At 49.1% G+C, this 16,768-nt stretch overlaps 1 protein-coding gene and 1 long non-coding RNA gene across 3 annotated transcripts in view; one reads left to right on the top strand and one right to left on the bottom strand.

The window, feature by feature from the left end:
• Positions 1-16,768, top strand: part of ADARB1 (adenosine deaminase RNA specific B1) — a 169,531-nt gene that overhangs the window by 101,729 nt on the left and 51,034 nt on the right. For both annotated transcript variants that reach the window (XM_074189941.1, XM_074189940.1), the window contains 2 exons: positions 6,701-6,775; positions 13,001-13,935. In XM_074189941.1, coding sequence (XP_074046042.1) covers positions 6,748-6,775; positions 13,001-13,935 — 963 coding nt within the window. In that variant the 5' untranslated portion in view covers positions 6,701-6,747. The remainder of the gene's footprint in view (positions 1-6,700; positions 6,776-13,000; positions 13,936-16,768) is intronic.
• Positions 5,188-16,768, bottom strand: part of LOC141489168 (uncharacterized) — a 52,502-nt gene continuing 40,921 nt past the window's right edge. Inside the window, exons 2-4 of the long non-coding RNA XR_012468930.1 lie at positions 16,394-16,547; positions 8,037-8,798; positions 5,188-5,910 (exon numbers count right to left, since the gene is read on the bottom strand). This is a non-coding gene — a long non-coding RNA (uncharacterized LOC141489168). The remainder of the gene's footprint in view (positions 5,911-8,036; positions 8,799-16,393; positions 16,548-16,768) is intronic.

Genomic DNA, 16,768 nt, shown 5'->3' with positions numbered 1-16,768 from the left:
GCAGTTGTCTGTTGGCTAAAGAGGCTCCTGGGCTCTCTTGGGCTCCACATATTGGCAACTGACCTGTATCAGTTAAGTTTTTGAGGAGATAGTGATGATCCAGGTTGATCTTTTCCCATGGTGACCCTCCTAGAAGGGCCCTGACCAGACCCTGGACAGATGAGGAAGGTGTGATGAACTCTCCTGGCAGCCCTAATTTTCTTTTAGGTTGTAAATCCAGTAGTCATCCAAGAGAGGAACACTTCAATATAAAAAAGAGCAAAGGGAGGCTTGTAAGACCAGAGCTTTTGTGACTTTGTGTGTGTGTGTGTGGGGGGGGTGCATTACATTACCAGCATAGGAACAATAGTGTCCTGTTTGGAGAGTCTTTTTGTGAACTTTTGGTCTTCTTTTGTGGTAGGAAGGGCAGGTTCTGGGCTGTTCCTACTTGTCAAAGTCTTGAGGACCAGCCATCTTCATATAGATCTCTGAGAAGAAGAGACTGCAGGGGATGCTGCGCAGGGGACACTGCAGGGTTACTTTGGGGAGCACTTTCAGCCTGAACCCCACAATGCCAACAGGGCTACATGCACTTTTCTTGGGGAGAGTTGAATGGGGTGTTCCAAAATTCCCACACAGACTGAGGTGGAAACTTCTTTCTAAATGAGAGATCAACCTTTTAGGGTCCAAGTAGCCACTGATGGGAATACTGCCTGCATCAGACAGGAGGAACTTGCTTTTCTTTTTTCCATTTTTGAGTCTGTTTATTTCTACTGAACTCTTGCCCTTGGACCCTTTGCATGAAGCCAGAGTCCCCCTCAGTGGCCTGGGGAGTGGCTTGGGGCTCTCCTCTGCGCAGCTTTGGCTCAATTTGGCTTGCTAGGTTGGCAGTTTGGTTTTGTTTTTTCTATTAGCTTTGCTTTTGTCTTCTTACCAGGTTTGGGTGTTTGTCTTCTTAGGGGGTGGGACATATTTGGGAAGAGCCTGGACTCAAGAGCTGGTATACATGGATAAGAGGCAGCTCTCCTGTCAGCTTGTTGGGGGGTCTTGGCCATCTCCTTCCCTTCCCCTGAGCTCCAGCTTCAGTGGAGAGATCCCAGACTCCAGTCCTTTCCCCAATACCCTACCCTGCAAAGGAGAGGGGGAGAGTGGGGAGGAGCATCCTCTCCACCACTGGAGTGTGTGCTCTGCTTTGGGAGGACAGGACCTTAGTTTAGATCTGTCTGTATGATGCTTGGCATCTCCTAAGACCTTTGAAGCTTCCTGCCCAGTCTCTCTTGGTGTCCCAGCTCCACCTCAGCTCTGACAGCCTGGCAGGATGCCGGGGGCATCTTTTCTGGCACACTGACTCTTGGGGAATTTCACCCTTTGCTCCAGCCATAAGCACTGGGGGAATGGGGCAGGGGAGAAAGCTGTCTCCAGAGCTGCCATCACCAGGCACCTTCTGGGAGGTTGGCACTCAGAGAGGGTGGGATCTTGCACCAGCCTGTTTTCTTCCAAAGAAGATAGAAGACACTTTAATGTTCAAGTGATCCCCCCACCCCCTCAGGCCCCATGAATTCAGAGTTTTTTGGCTATTTTGTCTGGAGGGAAAGGGTGGGAAGTCTGGGTGGTCTATCTGGACCCAACGTCAGAGCATTAGACCCATTGTCTGCAGCCCAGCTGGTACTGTGCCCAAGCAGCCATTTCTGCTGGTGGTGCCAGCAGCTTCTCAGGCCTGGAGGCCAGGAAGAGCTGGCTTTCTGGCCTTGGAGCCTCCATGGAGCCAAGAGGCCAGAGCCCCTCAGCGACTTGGGGAGCAACTGGGACTCTCTGCCCAGTCTTGGTTGAATCTGCTTGCTAGCACCAGCCTCAGGGCTAAGAAATAGGTTATAGCTTTTAAGAGTTATCCCTCAGGAAAGGGCTTAGGTAGAGGGAGGGGAGAGATCCCAATCTTGGCCTATTTGAGAATCTTCCCAGGGCAGGGGGAAGGTGGTGGTGGTGGTGGTGGGAAGGCGGGCTTCTGGGGCCATGTTATTTTGTGAGAAGAACTGAGGAGGTGGCTGCCCCAGGCAGAGGAGCTGCAACAACTCTCTTGTGCCCCCGGGAATGCTGGCTCCATTCTGACTCTGGCATGGATGGTCAAGAACAGGAGGGTTAAGGTGAAAACCTGGGAGTCTGCTCCCATGAGCTGTAGGACCCTGGGCATGTCACTTCACAACTATGAGTGAGCTGGTCCCCCCCAGAATTCAACTATGGAAGTTCTAAGAGACCTTAGCAATGACCATTCCAGCTCCTTCCCTTTCCTTGTTGGTGGGTTATCAAGCATTGTTGAAGGCCTTGGCCCTATGCTGAGGACTGGGAATGCAAATACAGGCCTGCCCTCCATGGCCTTACATTCTAATGGGGATAACAATGCAGAAATGGGGCAGTGTTAAGGTTAGGTGTGGCCTGGGGACAAATGAGAAGAGGGCTGGTCTTCAGTGGAGTTTCTGGGACCCAAGGCCCTTCCCAGGTGGGAATTTCAGGACCACCCGCATCTTTCAGGAAGCAGATGGTTCGGGGTCTTAGTGGAAATTGTGAAAAAGTCAGAGAGGAGGATGTGCCCAGGGTCCCAGAGACAGACCCTTATCTGCTATGGGTATATATATGGGAGAAAGTCCCTTCTAATCCAGTCAGCATTCAGCTGGGTAATGGGAGCAGCGGGGCTGAGGGACAGTGTGATGCACAAGGACGCAGGGGTGGGGGAGGACAGGGAGCAGATATGGAGTGGGGAAAAGCTCCACCGAGGAAGCCTTGGATGCCACCATCAAAAATGCCCATGCTCTTCAGTAGGAGTTGGGAGCATTGGAGAGGATAGCTAGAGGGTGGTGACGGCGGACTGGAGAGAAGCAGTAGAGGGAGCCAGGAGAGCAGGCAGAGAAGCCTGTGGCCAGAGCCTTCTAGGCTGGCCAGGGAAAGAAGAGGCAAGAGCCTCCACCAAAGGGAGGAAGGTGGCGCTGAAAGCTGGGGTCATGGCAGTCTGAGGCAGCCGTGTGATGGTGGGGCCATTGGGAGGGGCGGGGGGCATATGCCAGACGTGGTCCAGGCATCCCAGCACAAGGCTGGGTCATGTCAGGGTCCTCCCCTGGCCCAGGGGCAAGAGCAGCAGCTACCTCCCTCGTCGTGGGCAGGACCTCGGACCCTGGGGGATGCTGCAGGAGTGGGAGCCTGCCGAGTGTCCCTGCTGTGCCTCTTAATGACTGTCTCCCCAAGCGCCTCCAAAATGGGGATGACTGCACGTAACTGCTCAGGTGGGTCTCGGGACCCTGGGACGTCCTGAGAGCAAACAACACAGCCAGAAACCCTCTGCCCCAATCTGTCTTGTCTCTCTGTTTCTCTTTGTCTCTATCTGCTTGTCTGTCTGTCTGTGTCTCTGTGTCTGTCTCTGTCTCTCTTTTTGCCTATATCTCTTTGTTTCTCCTCCTCTTCCTCCCTCCTCTTTCTCACCAGCTATAGACAGCAGGGATGGGGTATCGGGGTGCCCAGACATGCTCTGGCACTCCCCCTGCCCAGGGCAGGGCCCCTCATGGTTCCTGCGTCGTCCTTCCTCCTCCCAAAGATGAGGGATCCCTGAGAGCCCAGAGGGGAAACACCTTGGGAAGGATCTGCTCCATTTCATAACAGCCCAAGGGAACCCCAAGACAAGGGAACCCAGAGATATGGGTCGCCTCAGAGAGTGGAATCCTGAAGACACAAAGAGAAACAAGTCAGGCAAAAAAGGAAAATGGGGAGTTGTCTCCAGAGGACAGTTGATGCCCAGGGACTCGCCTTCTAGTCCAGTTAGAAAATGGCAGCAGAGAAATGGAAGCCAGGTTTGGAGGGCTGGGATCCTGCCAGAAAAAGGAAGATTACGGCAGGCTGAGGCCAGGGAGACCCGGGTCCGAGGCCAGGGAGATGGACCAGGGAAGAGAGAGGCTCGCCTCCCTCACTACTTTGTACCCACTCTCTCCTACTGTACCAGCTTGTGGGGCCCTGTGGCATCTGCTTCTTTAGTGGAGGCATCAGGTGATTATGTAGAGGCTGCTGAAGGGCCCCACAGGGCACAGAGCTCTGGGCCTGGCGGGGTTGAGTTCAAATCCAGCCTCACCTGGTCATTAGTCCCATTGACCTTCATTTCCTCATTTGTTAAACGGAGATAATGATAATAATTATTATAATACAAACGATAATAGCACCAACATTCCAGGGTTGTTGTGAGGATCCATGAGATAACCTGGTACCTGGCACACACAGGATTCTCCATTAATGCTTATTCCCTTCCTAGGGCTCTGTGTTGGAACCCTCCCTGCCAGGTACCACTTCTGGTACACAGTAGGTCCCCTATTGATGCTTGTTCCCTTCCCTTGGCTCTATATCAGGGACCTCCTTGCTGGGCACAGCTTTTTTAGTACACAGTAGGTGCTCACTTAGTGTCTATCTACTGGTTAACTTCTCTGTGCTTGACTGGGGACACTTTTTTTTGGCTAGGCAGTGTGGTTGAGTGACTTGCCCAAGGTCACACAGCTAGGCAATCATTAAGGGTCTGAGGCCAGAATTGAACTCTGGGCCTCCTGACTCTAGGACTGGTGCTCTATCCATTGTGCCATCTAGCTGCCCCTTGGCTGGGGACTCTCACACTTTCAACAGTGACTTGGTCAAATAATCAAGACCCACCCATAAATGAGCAGAAGAGACAAAGATGGGGAAAAGATTTCAGGATTGGGGAAGGTCTCAGCAAGCAGAACACTGAGCCAAGCTAAGGGATTAGGACACAGATGGTTTCAGAAGACATCAGAAATATAATTGTCCTTTAAGGTCTGGGGGGTCAGGATAATGTAGGAAAGACTGGGGGGTAAGCTGGGAATGTCCCAAGAAAGGTAGACCATTTGGTGTAAGACCACAGAGTTGGGCAGTAGAACAGGCTTGAGGAAAGGGGGATGTTTAGCCTTGGGAAGAAAGTGTGAGGGTGGGGGACATGATCCTCTCTCTAAGTACTTAAGGGCTGTTCCTTAAGAGTTTGTTTATGTGTACTGGGTGCCCCTAGAGGGCAGCCCCAAATGGGCAGAGACCATGAAACCTAAGACTTTGGGCAAAGGGACCAGTTGGGGTTGGATGACACAAAGGTTCACCCTGCCACCCTCTTAGGGAGCAGACTGGGAGCATCGTGCCTTCATTCCAAGTTTTTTATTTCTGGAATTGGGTGTCGAATCTTGGAGAGCATTAAGACCCTTACTCTTACTAGCAGTTGGATTGTTCCCAACGTCTTCAGCCAAACAGAACAATTAGTTCCTTTCTGGCTGGGCACAGTGTAATTTTTTCTTTCCTTTATTTGAATATCATTGTCATAGAAATTATAGGAGAAATTCAATGCCGTGAATGGTGGGCAATGGCAAAGTATTGGTTCTGAAATGGTGGTTTAATAGCATTCGAGGCATCTTCCAAGCTGGTTCTCATTTTTTTTTCCATTGTTATCATGTTGAATCTTTTCTTCAGTGAGCACAGTTTGATTCTCGGTAATTTGCTGCATGGTTCCTTTTGTTAGCATTCATTTATTGCCTTAAGACACTTACGGATGTTTCAACATGGGGAATAATGGAAAGTGTTTCTAGATCTCCCATGATTTTTTCAGGCTAATGGGGCTGATGGTGACTCTGGTGTGGTTTGGGTCCATATATTCTTTTGACAAGACTTGATTTTGTTCTTCCAGGTTTTGGAAGAAAATGACTTATTTCAAAAGATTTGCTTCCCAAATCCAGTTCTGTGCTCATGACTGGTCTTCATTCTTCACTGCATACTCCAGCATTGGGGAAATCTCCAACAGTCAGTCAGTCAGTCATCCAGTTTGGGGTGTCTATTGTGTGTCCGTCACTGGGTTAGGAGCCGGGGCTGTAGGTTCAAATCAAACCATCCCTACTCACAAGGAGTTGACATCTATGGAAGTAAGCATACCCATAATATATATTATATGTATATTTTATACACACACACACACACACACACACACACACACACAAACTGGTGCAGTCCCAAAAGCAGTGAAATACAAGGCAGGCAAAGTGGGGCTGGGGGGTTAAGGAAAGGCTTCATAAAGGTGGTCCCTGAGCCTTCCATCCCCTTACAAAGAAGGAAAGGGCTCCGGTAGTGGAATAACTTCCATGTAGACATCCTAAAGGAGGAGCATGCATTTTGAGCTGGGAAGGACTTAATTTGTCCTCAGTGGGTGGGAGGATGGGTCTGGGGCTGGCAAGATCTAGTTGGCTCTCCTCACTCAACCTGTGGACCCCTCCTCGACATCCTGTTTCTCAATGAAGAAAACACAATGCTGAGTGAGGATTAGAAATCAAAGGGTAGTGAAAATTAAAGTGCAGTTTGTTCCCATTCAGTCTCCCTCTCCTCTCCCTCCAAATTTCTTCATGGACCCGATTCAGAAACCATGAATGTGTGTCAAAGATCCCAAATTGAAGCACAGAACAGAAGGAAGAGGACAAGAAGGAGAGAGGAAGAGGGGGCACGAGGCAAGCAATCCAGTAGGAAGACCAGTTCTGAGGTGGGGCATTTCATCATGAATGGGATTTCTCTTGTGCGTGGTTAGATTTCAGCAGCTACAATTATTTTGCAAATTGCTTTTCTCCCAAATTCATAATAATGCAGCAATTACTTCCTTATAAAAGATAATTCGTATAACAGATAACCTAAGTTCAATTTTCTTGCTGTCTTTCAGACAGAAGCAATCTCCGCCAGTCAAGAAACCAGCCAAAGTGTTTCACCATGGATATAGATGATGAAGAAAATATGAGTAAGATTTAGGTCTCTATACTGTAAAACTAGTTAATTTTCTTAGATGAACTTTTTATCTTTATAAGCTTATACAAGACCAGTTTAAGGGAAGTAATTTTCAAATGGCGCGATCAGTCTGCTTCTAACCTTGAATGGCATATTTCCTATGGTTTTGTCTTCATCCTAATGAAAGAATCATACCAACCTCCCTCAAACCTTCTGATCTGAGTCTGAGCACAGCAGAATTCACTGGCTGCCATTGCCTGCCAACCAATATAGAATTACACACACCCACATGGACCCTCCTTTATTGTGTTGTCCCTGCAACTACTCCCCTGAGGTTGCGGGCAATGCATAGGCTCCCTGTTTGGTGGGCAGCCCTTTTGTTTGAGGAGCAGGGTCCTGACCAAACAGTCACAAAAATATTGCTTGTGTTTATGGTCCTCTTAATCTTATTCCAGTTTAATGTGCCCTTCCTTTCCTGCCAGAATTAGATGCACAGTCCCTGAGCCAGCTCAAAGCTTAAATTCAGACTCATTAATAAGAATAGAGGGCTGATCCAGCACCTCCAAAGAAACTGGACACACCAGAGGCTCCTATAGCTGGAATGGTCCTTGAAGACCAAGCCCAACCCAGATCAACTTCCCTGGGCCTAGGCTGGCCTGGAAGTGGCCTATATCTGAACACACAAGACTTCTGACCTCCATCACTTTATTCTGCTTTCTATGTTAGCCATCAGACACCGGGGAGGGGGGGTGTATGTGTATGTGTGTATAAGAGATGAATGTGTGTGCTTATGTGCATAAATATTTGAGTTTGTATGTGTGTGAATGTGTGTGTGTGTGAATGTTTCTGTGAATGTGTGTTTGTGTATATATGCATGTGTGAGTGCTTATGAGTATGTCTGGGGGGGTTTGTGTATGCATGCATGTGTGTGTTTATGTGTGCTTGTGTGAGTGTATGTGCATTGTGTATGCATGGACGCCTTTGTGTGTCTGAATTCCTGGATGTGTGTGTGTCTAGTCACATGTTTATTGTGCATGGGTGTGAGCGTCAAGGGGTGTATGTACATGTAAGTGTGCATGGGCATACGCTTGTGTGTGTGTGTGTGTGTGTGGCTATGTCTGAGGGAGTCCAAGGATGAGACCTCTTTTATCTCCAGCTGAAGAACTGTAAATGTGCTAATGATTCCTGCCAGGACTGGCTACCGATATATTTAATAAAATGAACTGAGAAAAGCTTGTTTTTCTGTCTGTTGAATAAAATGCCCTGGTCATCACCTGCATATTGCAGTGGATCCCTGAAAGGCTGCCAGGAGACCCTCCAGTAGGCTTTGGTCAGATGAACTTCGTTGCCTTCTTTGAACTGATGTCATCACTGTGTTTTCTTTGCTAGGGCAAAGGTCTTGCTCCTAGCCTTGCGGTGGCTTGGGGAGCCATGGGTCCCATCCTTTCTGTGGTCTTGATCAGACCTTAGAAGCACATTCTGCCTGTACTTTGGGGAGTGGCCCCGGAGGAGCTCCAGGCCTCAATGTCCTTTAGACTTTCTTTGATTAGGGGTCATCTCCCAGCATGGTTTCTACTGAGACCCTGAGCTTTTTAGTCTTGTTTAAAATGGCTTCATGTCATACTCATCAGGGCCAGGTTGGGGGTCAGTTGCTCCCGTGAGGCTAGGGAGCCCAGCCACACTGGAAGCTTGCCCTGCCTTCCCTGACTGGTTGTACTGTGTCTGAGCATGAGCGGTCCTTGGTCTTGTCTCATTTGGGACTGGCATTGCTCCTGGCCCATGGGAGAGCTTTGGTCTTCTGCAGCTTAGATGGCGTGTCACTGGCAGTGGGAACTGGGCAGGAGGATCTCTCCCTAACATCCTTTCAGTCTTCAGGAGTTAAAGACATGAGCCTGTCTTGAATGTGGCATGCAATCCAGGACCAGGGGCATTAGCAAAATCCTGAGACAAGTCTTGAGGAGAAGCAGGAAGTTAGCTCAGCTCAGACCAATCTCACAGATCCTTAAGGAATGCCACTGGGCAGCCTCCTCGCTTACCTGGGGAAGCAGCAAGAAGAACCGCTTGTAAAATACTATCACTGAATCACTATGAACTGGGGGCAGGGCGGGGCAGGGGGAGAAGGGGAGTCAATTGGTTTTTTAAACAAAGAAGCCTGAAACTATTCAGGAGATGTATATTTGTTGCCATTTGAAAATTTAGGAAAATAAAGATTCCAGTTAGAGAAATTTCCTTGGGCAAGGTCAGCCCAGGTCCTTTCCCCAGAAGGCAGTGAGCATGGGCAGGGTATGAGGGGCCCAGCCTGCTGGTAGCTCCTTTCTGCACCTCGGACAAGGCTGATTGGACCCTTGGTGGGGCAGGATCCCTGTCCCAAGGCTGGGATCCTCTGGCCTTCAGCAGTCTTATTTTCAAAGAAACTGCTTGTCTTGACAAGCTATGCAGAAAAGCTTTCTATGCGTCATATTCCTTCCAGCTCTTTCCAAAAATCTATCCCCATCTATTGAACACCTCTGGTATGTAGGTCATATGTTATATATACTAGGAGGCCTGCTGGTCAGAAGATGGGATGGTTTTGTCTGTTTTCTGAGGCCACTCTGGGCTCCAGGACGTGCCTACCTACCCCCAAGAAATCTGCCTTGAGATCCTCAAGCTGATTCCCTGGTGGCTGGTGGGGTTGAAGTCCTGTGTTGGAGAGCGAGGCTCCAGGCAGGGTGTCTTTCTTTATCTGGGCTCGCTTGGCAGAGTCCCATACAGCCTTGGGGGGAGGGGAGCCCCCAGTTCCTCTGGAACAGCCCTTAGATTCCAGAGATGATCTGTACCATTTGAAAGGGATGGGACAGCTTGGGGAGGGAGGATGGTCTAGCACCACCAGACTGAGCCCCTGAAGTAGGCCCACCTGATCACCTCATTCTAAATCTTTATTTTAATAAGGAATGGAATGGAAAGGCCCTCTTGTAAGGGGGCTATACTGGTGATTCTAGAGGGTGACAGGCTGCCCACTGCCAGGGGGTTCACAAGGAAACAAGTGTTTGTAAAACACCCACTATGTTCGAGCACATTCTAAGCTTTATAATTATTATCTAATTTTATCCTCACAGCAATCCTTTGAGGTAGGTGCTATTATGATTCCTCTTTACAGATGGGGAAACTGGGGCAAGCAGAGGAGATTGCCCAGGATCACACAGCCAGTAACTATCTGAGGCCAATTTGAACTCAGATGTCTCAGACTCCAGGGAAGATGCATCTTTCAGGTGCTCTCCTTGGTTTAGAAAGGTTCCCCTTCCCACTTGAAGGACAGTCCTCTAGGCCTAAGGTAGGGTCTGCTCAGGGTGCCAGGGACTGTTGCAAATAACCTTTCCATGACTGGTTCTCCCCTGCTAAAGCTGCTTCCTCTCCACTGATAATCCAGCCCCAGTGTCCCCACCCAATCCGGTTTGCTCTCATGCTCTTCCAGGAGCTAGATGAGTCCCCTCTCTTTCTACCCCCACACCCACCCTGAGCCAACTGGGTCTTCAGCTGAAGAAGTGAAGTTGCTCATGAATTCAGTCCTGGTCAGGCCCGTGCAGCCAGTTCCCTTTTCTCCAGAGTCACTGCCCAAAGTTCAGCAAAGGGTCAGAATGATGAGGGTCTCCAGGGCATGTCAGGGGAGAAGCCTGTGCCTCCCCTTGGTCCTCAAGGCTTTGGTCTAGATGCAGGGACCCATGGAACAGGGCTGATCAGCTCCCAAGACAGAGGCAGTTTTAAAAATCTCTTTTTTCCTCTGCTCCCTGGAAGGGCTTTCCCTACGCCCTAGCTTCAGGCATGATCCAAGAACAGAGAAACCCCCACCCAAGGTCTGTGGAAAGGGTTCAGGGCCCCTTGTGCCCACTTGACTGCCTGGTCAGAGAGGGAGGGGATGGTTGACTCTTAAGTGATGAGGAGGAAAATAAATCCTTGAAGGACAAAAAAAAATCCATTTGAGGTCAAGGTTTGCTTTGGATGCCATTTGACCACCCTGCTGATGGCAATGTGCTTGAATTGGGCAGTCCTGGGGCTCCTTGCCATCTCAGAGCTTTCCCTTCAGAATCTTGCCTTGATGTCCCTGGCAGGTTTGAACCTGACTTGTCTTTGTCAATAGTCAGGAATCTCACCTTCACAAGTCACCTAAAGATGAGCAGCTCAGAGAAACTACTTTGGCTTGCCCATAGGACCCTTTGGCACTGATTCATTAATCAGCAAAATCCTATGAATTATTGAAATATTAATTTCTTCTCAATAGAAACAATGTCATGGAAATGGTTGCCCTGTCCCCACCCTTAGTTCCAAAGTGTGCAGAGAGCAGCCTTTTCGAGAGACCCTCAGTTTGGGCTTCATCCTCCCAATTCCCTGACTCAGATGGCTAGCTCTCCCCTGCAAGGTCGCATCAGACAATAAGGACTTAGCACTCCCCAGAGGCTGCTGGGACTCCTCCAGTAGCTGCAGGAAAGTCCGTGAAACCAAGGATCAAAGACCACTTCTAGAGATGGTGCCATGCGTGCTATTTGCGCCTGCGATGTTCTTTGTCCTGTGTCAATCTCTAAATCTCCATTCTGGCTCTGTTTCTCTCCTTTGTTTTTTGAGCACCGAAAGGAGTAACCTATCGAGCTTTTGCTGGAGGATGTTATAAATGAAAATTTAATAATCATTCCATCAGCTTTGTCAACTGGGAGAAGTGGTGTGTGTGTGCCTGGCCGACGGTGGGAAAAGGTCCTTTTCGATCAGTGGAAGTGGCTGCTTAGAATCTCCCACTGGCAAGCACCCTTCCACTTGGGATAGCTTAGAGGAAGCTTTAAAAACCTTCTTATCCTTTTACCAACCTGAATGAGTCTTCCACTGGAAATTAGAGTTCTTGAAAGGGGAAGGCCGAGAGCCTTGGCCTAGTCCCTGGAGTAAGGGTTGACTTTTTCATTGGCATACCTGGTGCCAATGGTCACACATTTGAGACAGTTTGCTCATCTTCATGAAAAGCATCCCTCATTATGAGGTCCTTGAGGGACCATTCCAAGAGGTCTAAAATGGCTGGTTAATTTGATTATCTAAAACATCTAAAACATTTTATTGTGTATTTTTTAAAACACATAAAGGGAAATTGTTTTTTAAGAATAGAGGGGCTTCATTTTTTAAGACACTCCAATTTTAAATCTCTAATTATTTACCCATATGCTTCATGGTAGATCCTATCAAATTTAATCAGATCAAGAAAAGTGAATCATTTCCCCCATCTTTTAAAATAAATTATAAGTAAACTTAGGGGGAATTGTGATTTTTTTCCTTTCTTTTGAAGCCAAAATAATTTTTTTGCCATGAACTTAGTGATTTGTTGGGGGGCTGAATGCCAGCTCTCCATCATGCCCTGCAATCAGATTCTCCTCCGCAATATTTCTTTGGGGCTTTATTAAAAGCAGAAATGGAAGAGGCGGAGTGACACAGTTCTTGAGGGGTCTCTTTGGGGGCTTTGCTGGCATCATTTGCTGGTGGAACTCTCCATTCCAACTTCTATTTGCTTCATTGGCAGATGGAACTCTCTTTGATGACGTGCCCTAGAGAGTCAGAGCTCCATGTGCTCACTGGGTAGAATGAGGCTGGAAAGCAGAGCTCCAACCCTTTCCTCCCCCAATCAAAGCTGCCCCAAATAACAGGCACCAGTTACAAAAACAGTTTCTTATACTAGTGAGAATGTGAACCAAATCAAAGAAGCACAGACATTGAATATTTATACCCACAAAGCCAATTAGCCTCTATGTCTTGAATACATATTTCTAAAAAGTATTGTAGCAACTCAAAATGGTGCCTCAATTCAACCTCACAAACTAGATTCTAGTCAAACAAAATGGAAAAAAGTATAGCTACAGCCAAATGCACATTTTGCTAGTGCTGGTAGGGAATTGCCATTCTATTAGTATTATTGATGGATCATTGGATTAATAGATCATTGACCACCTGCCACCGTTCTCTCTGGGTGACTCTCCAGAATGGTGTAGTGTGAGGTCCTTTCACCCCAAGCAGCATGGATGCCCATCTCAGTGGACTCTGCTGTGCCCACCCTGATTCCTAGCTAGTGCTTGAGGCAGAGGTGGGGTGGGGTTCTGTCGCCCAGAAGAGGAGGTTTGGGGAGCACACATCACTTAACCAGTTACAAAGAGAGATGAAGGAATCTATAAATTTTGCATTTACAAGGTCCTACAACGAAGGCGTTGTAAGTTACTCTTTTGGGCACACGCAGGTTCCAGCAGCACCGATGTCAAGGAAAACCGCAACCTGGACAACGTTCCACCCAAAGACAGCAGCACCCCGAGTTCTGGGGAGGCAGCTCAGCTCACCAATGGAGGAGGTGGTGCTACCAGCAGGAAACGGCCTCTGGAAGATGGCACCAATGGCCACCCTAAGTTCCGTCTGAAGAGAAGGAAGAAAATCCCAGGGCCCATTTTGCCCAAGAATGCTCTGATGCAGCTCAATGAGATCAAGCCTGGCTTGCAGTACAAACTCCTTTCCCAAACAGGACCTGTGCACGCACCTGTCTTTGTCATGGCCGTCGAGGTGAATGGCCAGGCCTTTGAAGGCTCCGGCCCCACCAAGAAGAAGGCCAAGCTGCATGCTGCCGAGAAGGCCTTGCGTTCCTTCGTCCAGTTCCCCAATGCGTCCGAGGCTCATCTGGCCATGGGCAGGACCCTCTCTGTCAATACCGACTTTACGTCAGATCAAGCTGACTTTCCCGACACCCTTTTCAATGGATTTGAAACTCCCATTCCGTCTGAAGGTCCCTTTTACTTGGGTTCCAATGGAGATGGTGGCTTCAGTCCCAATACAGACTATGGTGTGTCAGTGTCTGCAGTCCCTAATGCCCTCATACAGTCACCCCTTCCCCTTCCTATACCCTACCCATCAGCGAGTGGCAAGAACCCGGTGATGATCCTGAATGAGTTACGGCCGGGCCTGAAGTACGAGTTTCTCTCAGAGAGTGGTGAGAGCCACGCCAAGAATTTTGTCATGTCAGTGGCTGTGGATGGACACAGCTTTGAGGGGTCAGGGAGAAACAAGAAGCTGGCCAAAGCCCGGGCTGCTCAGTCTGCTCTCGCCTGTCTCTTCCACATGCAGCTGGACCAGACGCCCTCACGGCAACCCATCCCCAAGGAGGGCCTGCAGCTGCATCTGCCACAGGTGAGATCCTGCAAGCACTGGGCTGTGCCCTCACAGGGAATCAGTGGGTTCCAGGTGATTTTTTTCCATGCAGCATAAACCTCTTAGCTTGTCTTGACTGGGGAATGCTTGCTGGTGAGCTTGTGTAGCATTTTTACTTGGTTTGAAAAGTAGGAAATGGCTGTTCTAGGGGGGCACTGGAACCATGTTTCCTAGAGGTGAGTAGAGATTGTGACAGTGACTCTGATGCCCAGAGCCCCAGCTGGCTCTCCCTGGGACACGGTGGGCCATGAACCCTTCATGACTCACCATCCCTTTGCTCCCCTCTCCCTTGGAATTGCTCATGATGGACTTGGGTTGTGGCTGACCCTGACACAGGTGACGTAGCCCTTCCCTTGGGGACTGAATTCTCAGTTTGCCCGGATGGGCGTTGATCCCAGATCAATAATTCACTAGCACTCAGGAGGATGTCTGGGCCATAGATGTCCCTTCAGTGTCCTCTGCAACCAAAGTCACCTCTAAAGGGGTTCCCCCCAAAGGGCTGATCAGACTGATCTTTTCACCTTCCCTTTCTGGAATGGTCAGATCCCCCCATGTTTGAATAGTGGGTATTATTCTCTTCTCTGTTGGGGGAACACCCCCAGAGCTGCCCTCTGCTTCTCCTCCCCAGTGGGGTCTGCTTCCTTTACGTTTCTTTTACATTATAGCTGCGGATGAGCTGTTTAAAGGACAATCAGACCTTGAGTAGGATTCTCAATTCCTCTTTTCCTTTTCCATAAACATGATTACTTCTCACAGGAAAACCACATTGCTGTCTCCCTCCAAAGCAGGGATCTGAGGGACAGGTAGGAGCTGGATGCCCCAGATCTGTCTTTGGAGGGCTCTGCTTCTCAGGAACCCCTGCTATTTCCTTGTCTTCCTAGGTCCCAAGTGCCCCACCTTGTCCTCAGGGAGCATCTCTCTGCTTGCCCTGCTCACGCCAACTCTGGAGATGAGGGTAACTTGGCTGTTGTCCCTCTGCAGGCAGGCACTGGGTGGACCCCCTCATTTTGTAGATGAGCAAGTGAGGTCAAAAGAAGTTCATGAGCTGCCCCCAGCCTTATGGGCCATCAAAAACGGGATTGGAGAAGGGAAGCTGGAAGTGCCTGGGGTTGTATTCCCAGTCTCCATAGGAGGTTTGTCTTTGCCCTTCCAACCTCTGCACCTGTCACCCTCATGCTCAGTGTCCCTTCTTCTCTGGGCCATTCATTGCAGGTCCTTCTGGTCTGATCTTTCAGGGAGAGATGCTGGCTGCCTAATCATTTCTTTCTTTTTTCTTTTTTTTTTTTTTTTTGGCCTCTTGTCAAAGTCTCTGCTCCAATTTCCTGATAAGACGTTTTCTCTGTGAAGCTCAAGGTTGGCTGGTGGGGCAGCACTCATTTCTGTTGGAAAAATTAAAATCTATCAGAGCCAACTGTGGGCTCATTGAAATAGTCTCATTGAGACTGTTGCCAGAATTGGCCAATTTAAGTCCCGTGGCCAAGGGGTGGAAGTTTTGTCCTTTTGCCGAAGGTGACCCAAGGAATATCATTTCCATATAAAGTACCATCCAGAAGAGACCCATGATGTCTGGATAAAATAAAAATCTCTTCCTTCCTTGGTCTCTTTGGCTGCGGGGGGCTCGAAGCTTGTACTTTGTCAAAGTCATATTTTTTGAAACAATGAGGTATACGAGTGGCATGTTAGTCTTGAGTCAAGAAGGCCTGAATGTGAATCTTGTGATTCTCCCCCATGCCATCTCTAGGCCTCATCTTCCTTCTCAGTAAATGAGGGGCCACACCTGAGGACCTTCTAGCTCTAGACCCAGCATTCTTTGAGCCCCTGAATGCTTGGAGGTGAATGGAGTTGGAGAATTTCTCTGGCTGATCATGGCAGAACAATCCTCAAGGGGTATGGGGATCAAGACATACATGCTCATCAGGGTCCCTTCTGGAGAGTCGGCCTCTGGCACCAAGGCAGGAGGCAGCAGCTCTGGATCTGAGCACCCCACCTGGCTGTGGGCTTGGGGGAACAGGAAATGCCAATTGTCTCCTCAATAGCAATTCAACAACTAGTTAAGAGTTTTCCAGTCACCATGCGAAGAGCTCAGAAAACCCCAGCTGTGCCACCATCCCCCCACCCCCCAGCCTGAGCTCGCTGTTGAAGTAATTGGTCACCCTTTCTGGGCAGGCAGACCCTGGTCTTCTGAGCCAGTGGGTGGGCAGAGAGCCTCGCACTCTCGCTCAGTCCTGGGGATCCTCGCCGGCCTAGGGTCCTGGGGTGGGCTGGAGGGAGCCAGTCATTGGTCTAGCTTCCCAGCTGACATAAAGTGTCTGCCCATACTATGGGGTGCCCTCCGGAATCTGCCATCCAGGCCTGCCCAGAACTGGGGGCTCACACCCTCCCTCTCTTTTTAATGGATAGCTCTTGTTTCAAAATTAGTGGCACTGAATACACATACCAATCTCTGCCTGAGTGATAAGCAGTCTTCTACTCCCATAGGCCCCCACCTCTGTAAAGGCAGAGAGATGTCTTCTCTTCCTGCTCTTCCTCTGGGTCGAGCTTGGTCATCAAGGAGAGGGAGCTGATGGTGCCATGGTGTCCAGAACCCTGGGCTTAGAGGCAGAAATACCTGTGTTCAGATCCAACCTCACAAAATTATTGTAAAAATTATTGACTGTGTGACCCTAGGCAAGTCACTTAACCACTGCTTGTCTCAGTTTCCTCAACTGCAAAATGGGACACCTTGCTGGGTTCCCATTCAGCTGGGTTGCTGCAATAATGAAATAATCTTTGTAAAAGAAGCTGGTGTCCAGCATAGAGCAGGCCCTCTATA

This window comes from Macrotis lagotis, chromosome 5 (genome assembly GCF_037893015.1).
Source record: "Macrotis lagotis isolate mMagLag1 chromosome 5, bilby.v1.9.chrom.fasta, whole genome shotgun sequence".
Classification (NCBI taxonomy): domain Eukaryota; kingdom Metazoa; phylum Chordata; class Mammalia; order Peramelemorphia; family Peramelidae; genus Macrotis; species Macrotis lagotis.
This window is presented reverse-complemented; position numbering and strand designations above follow the sequence as displayed.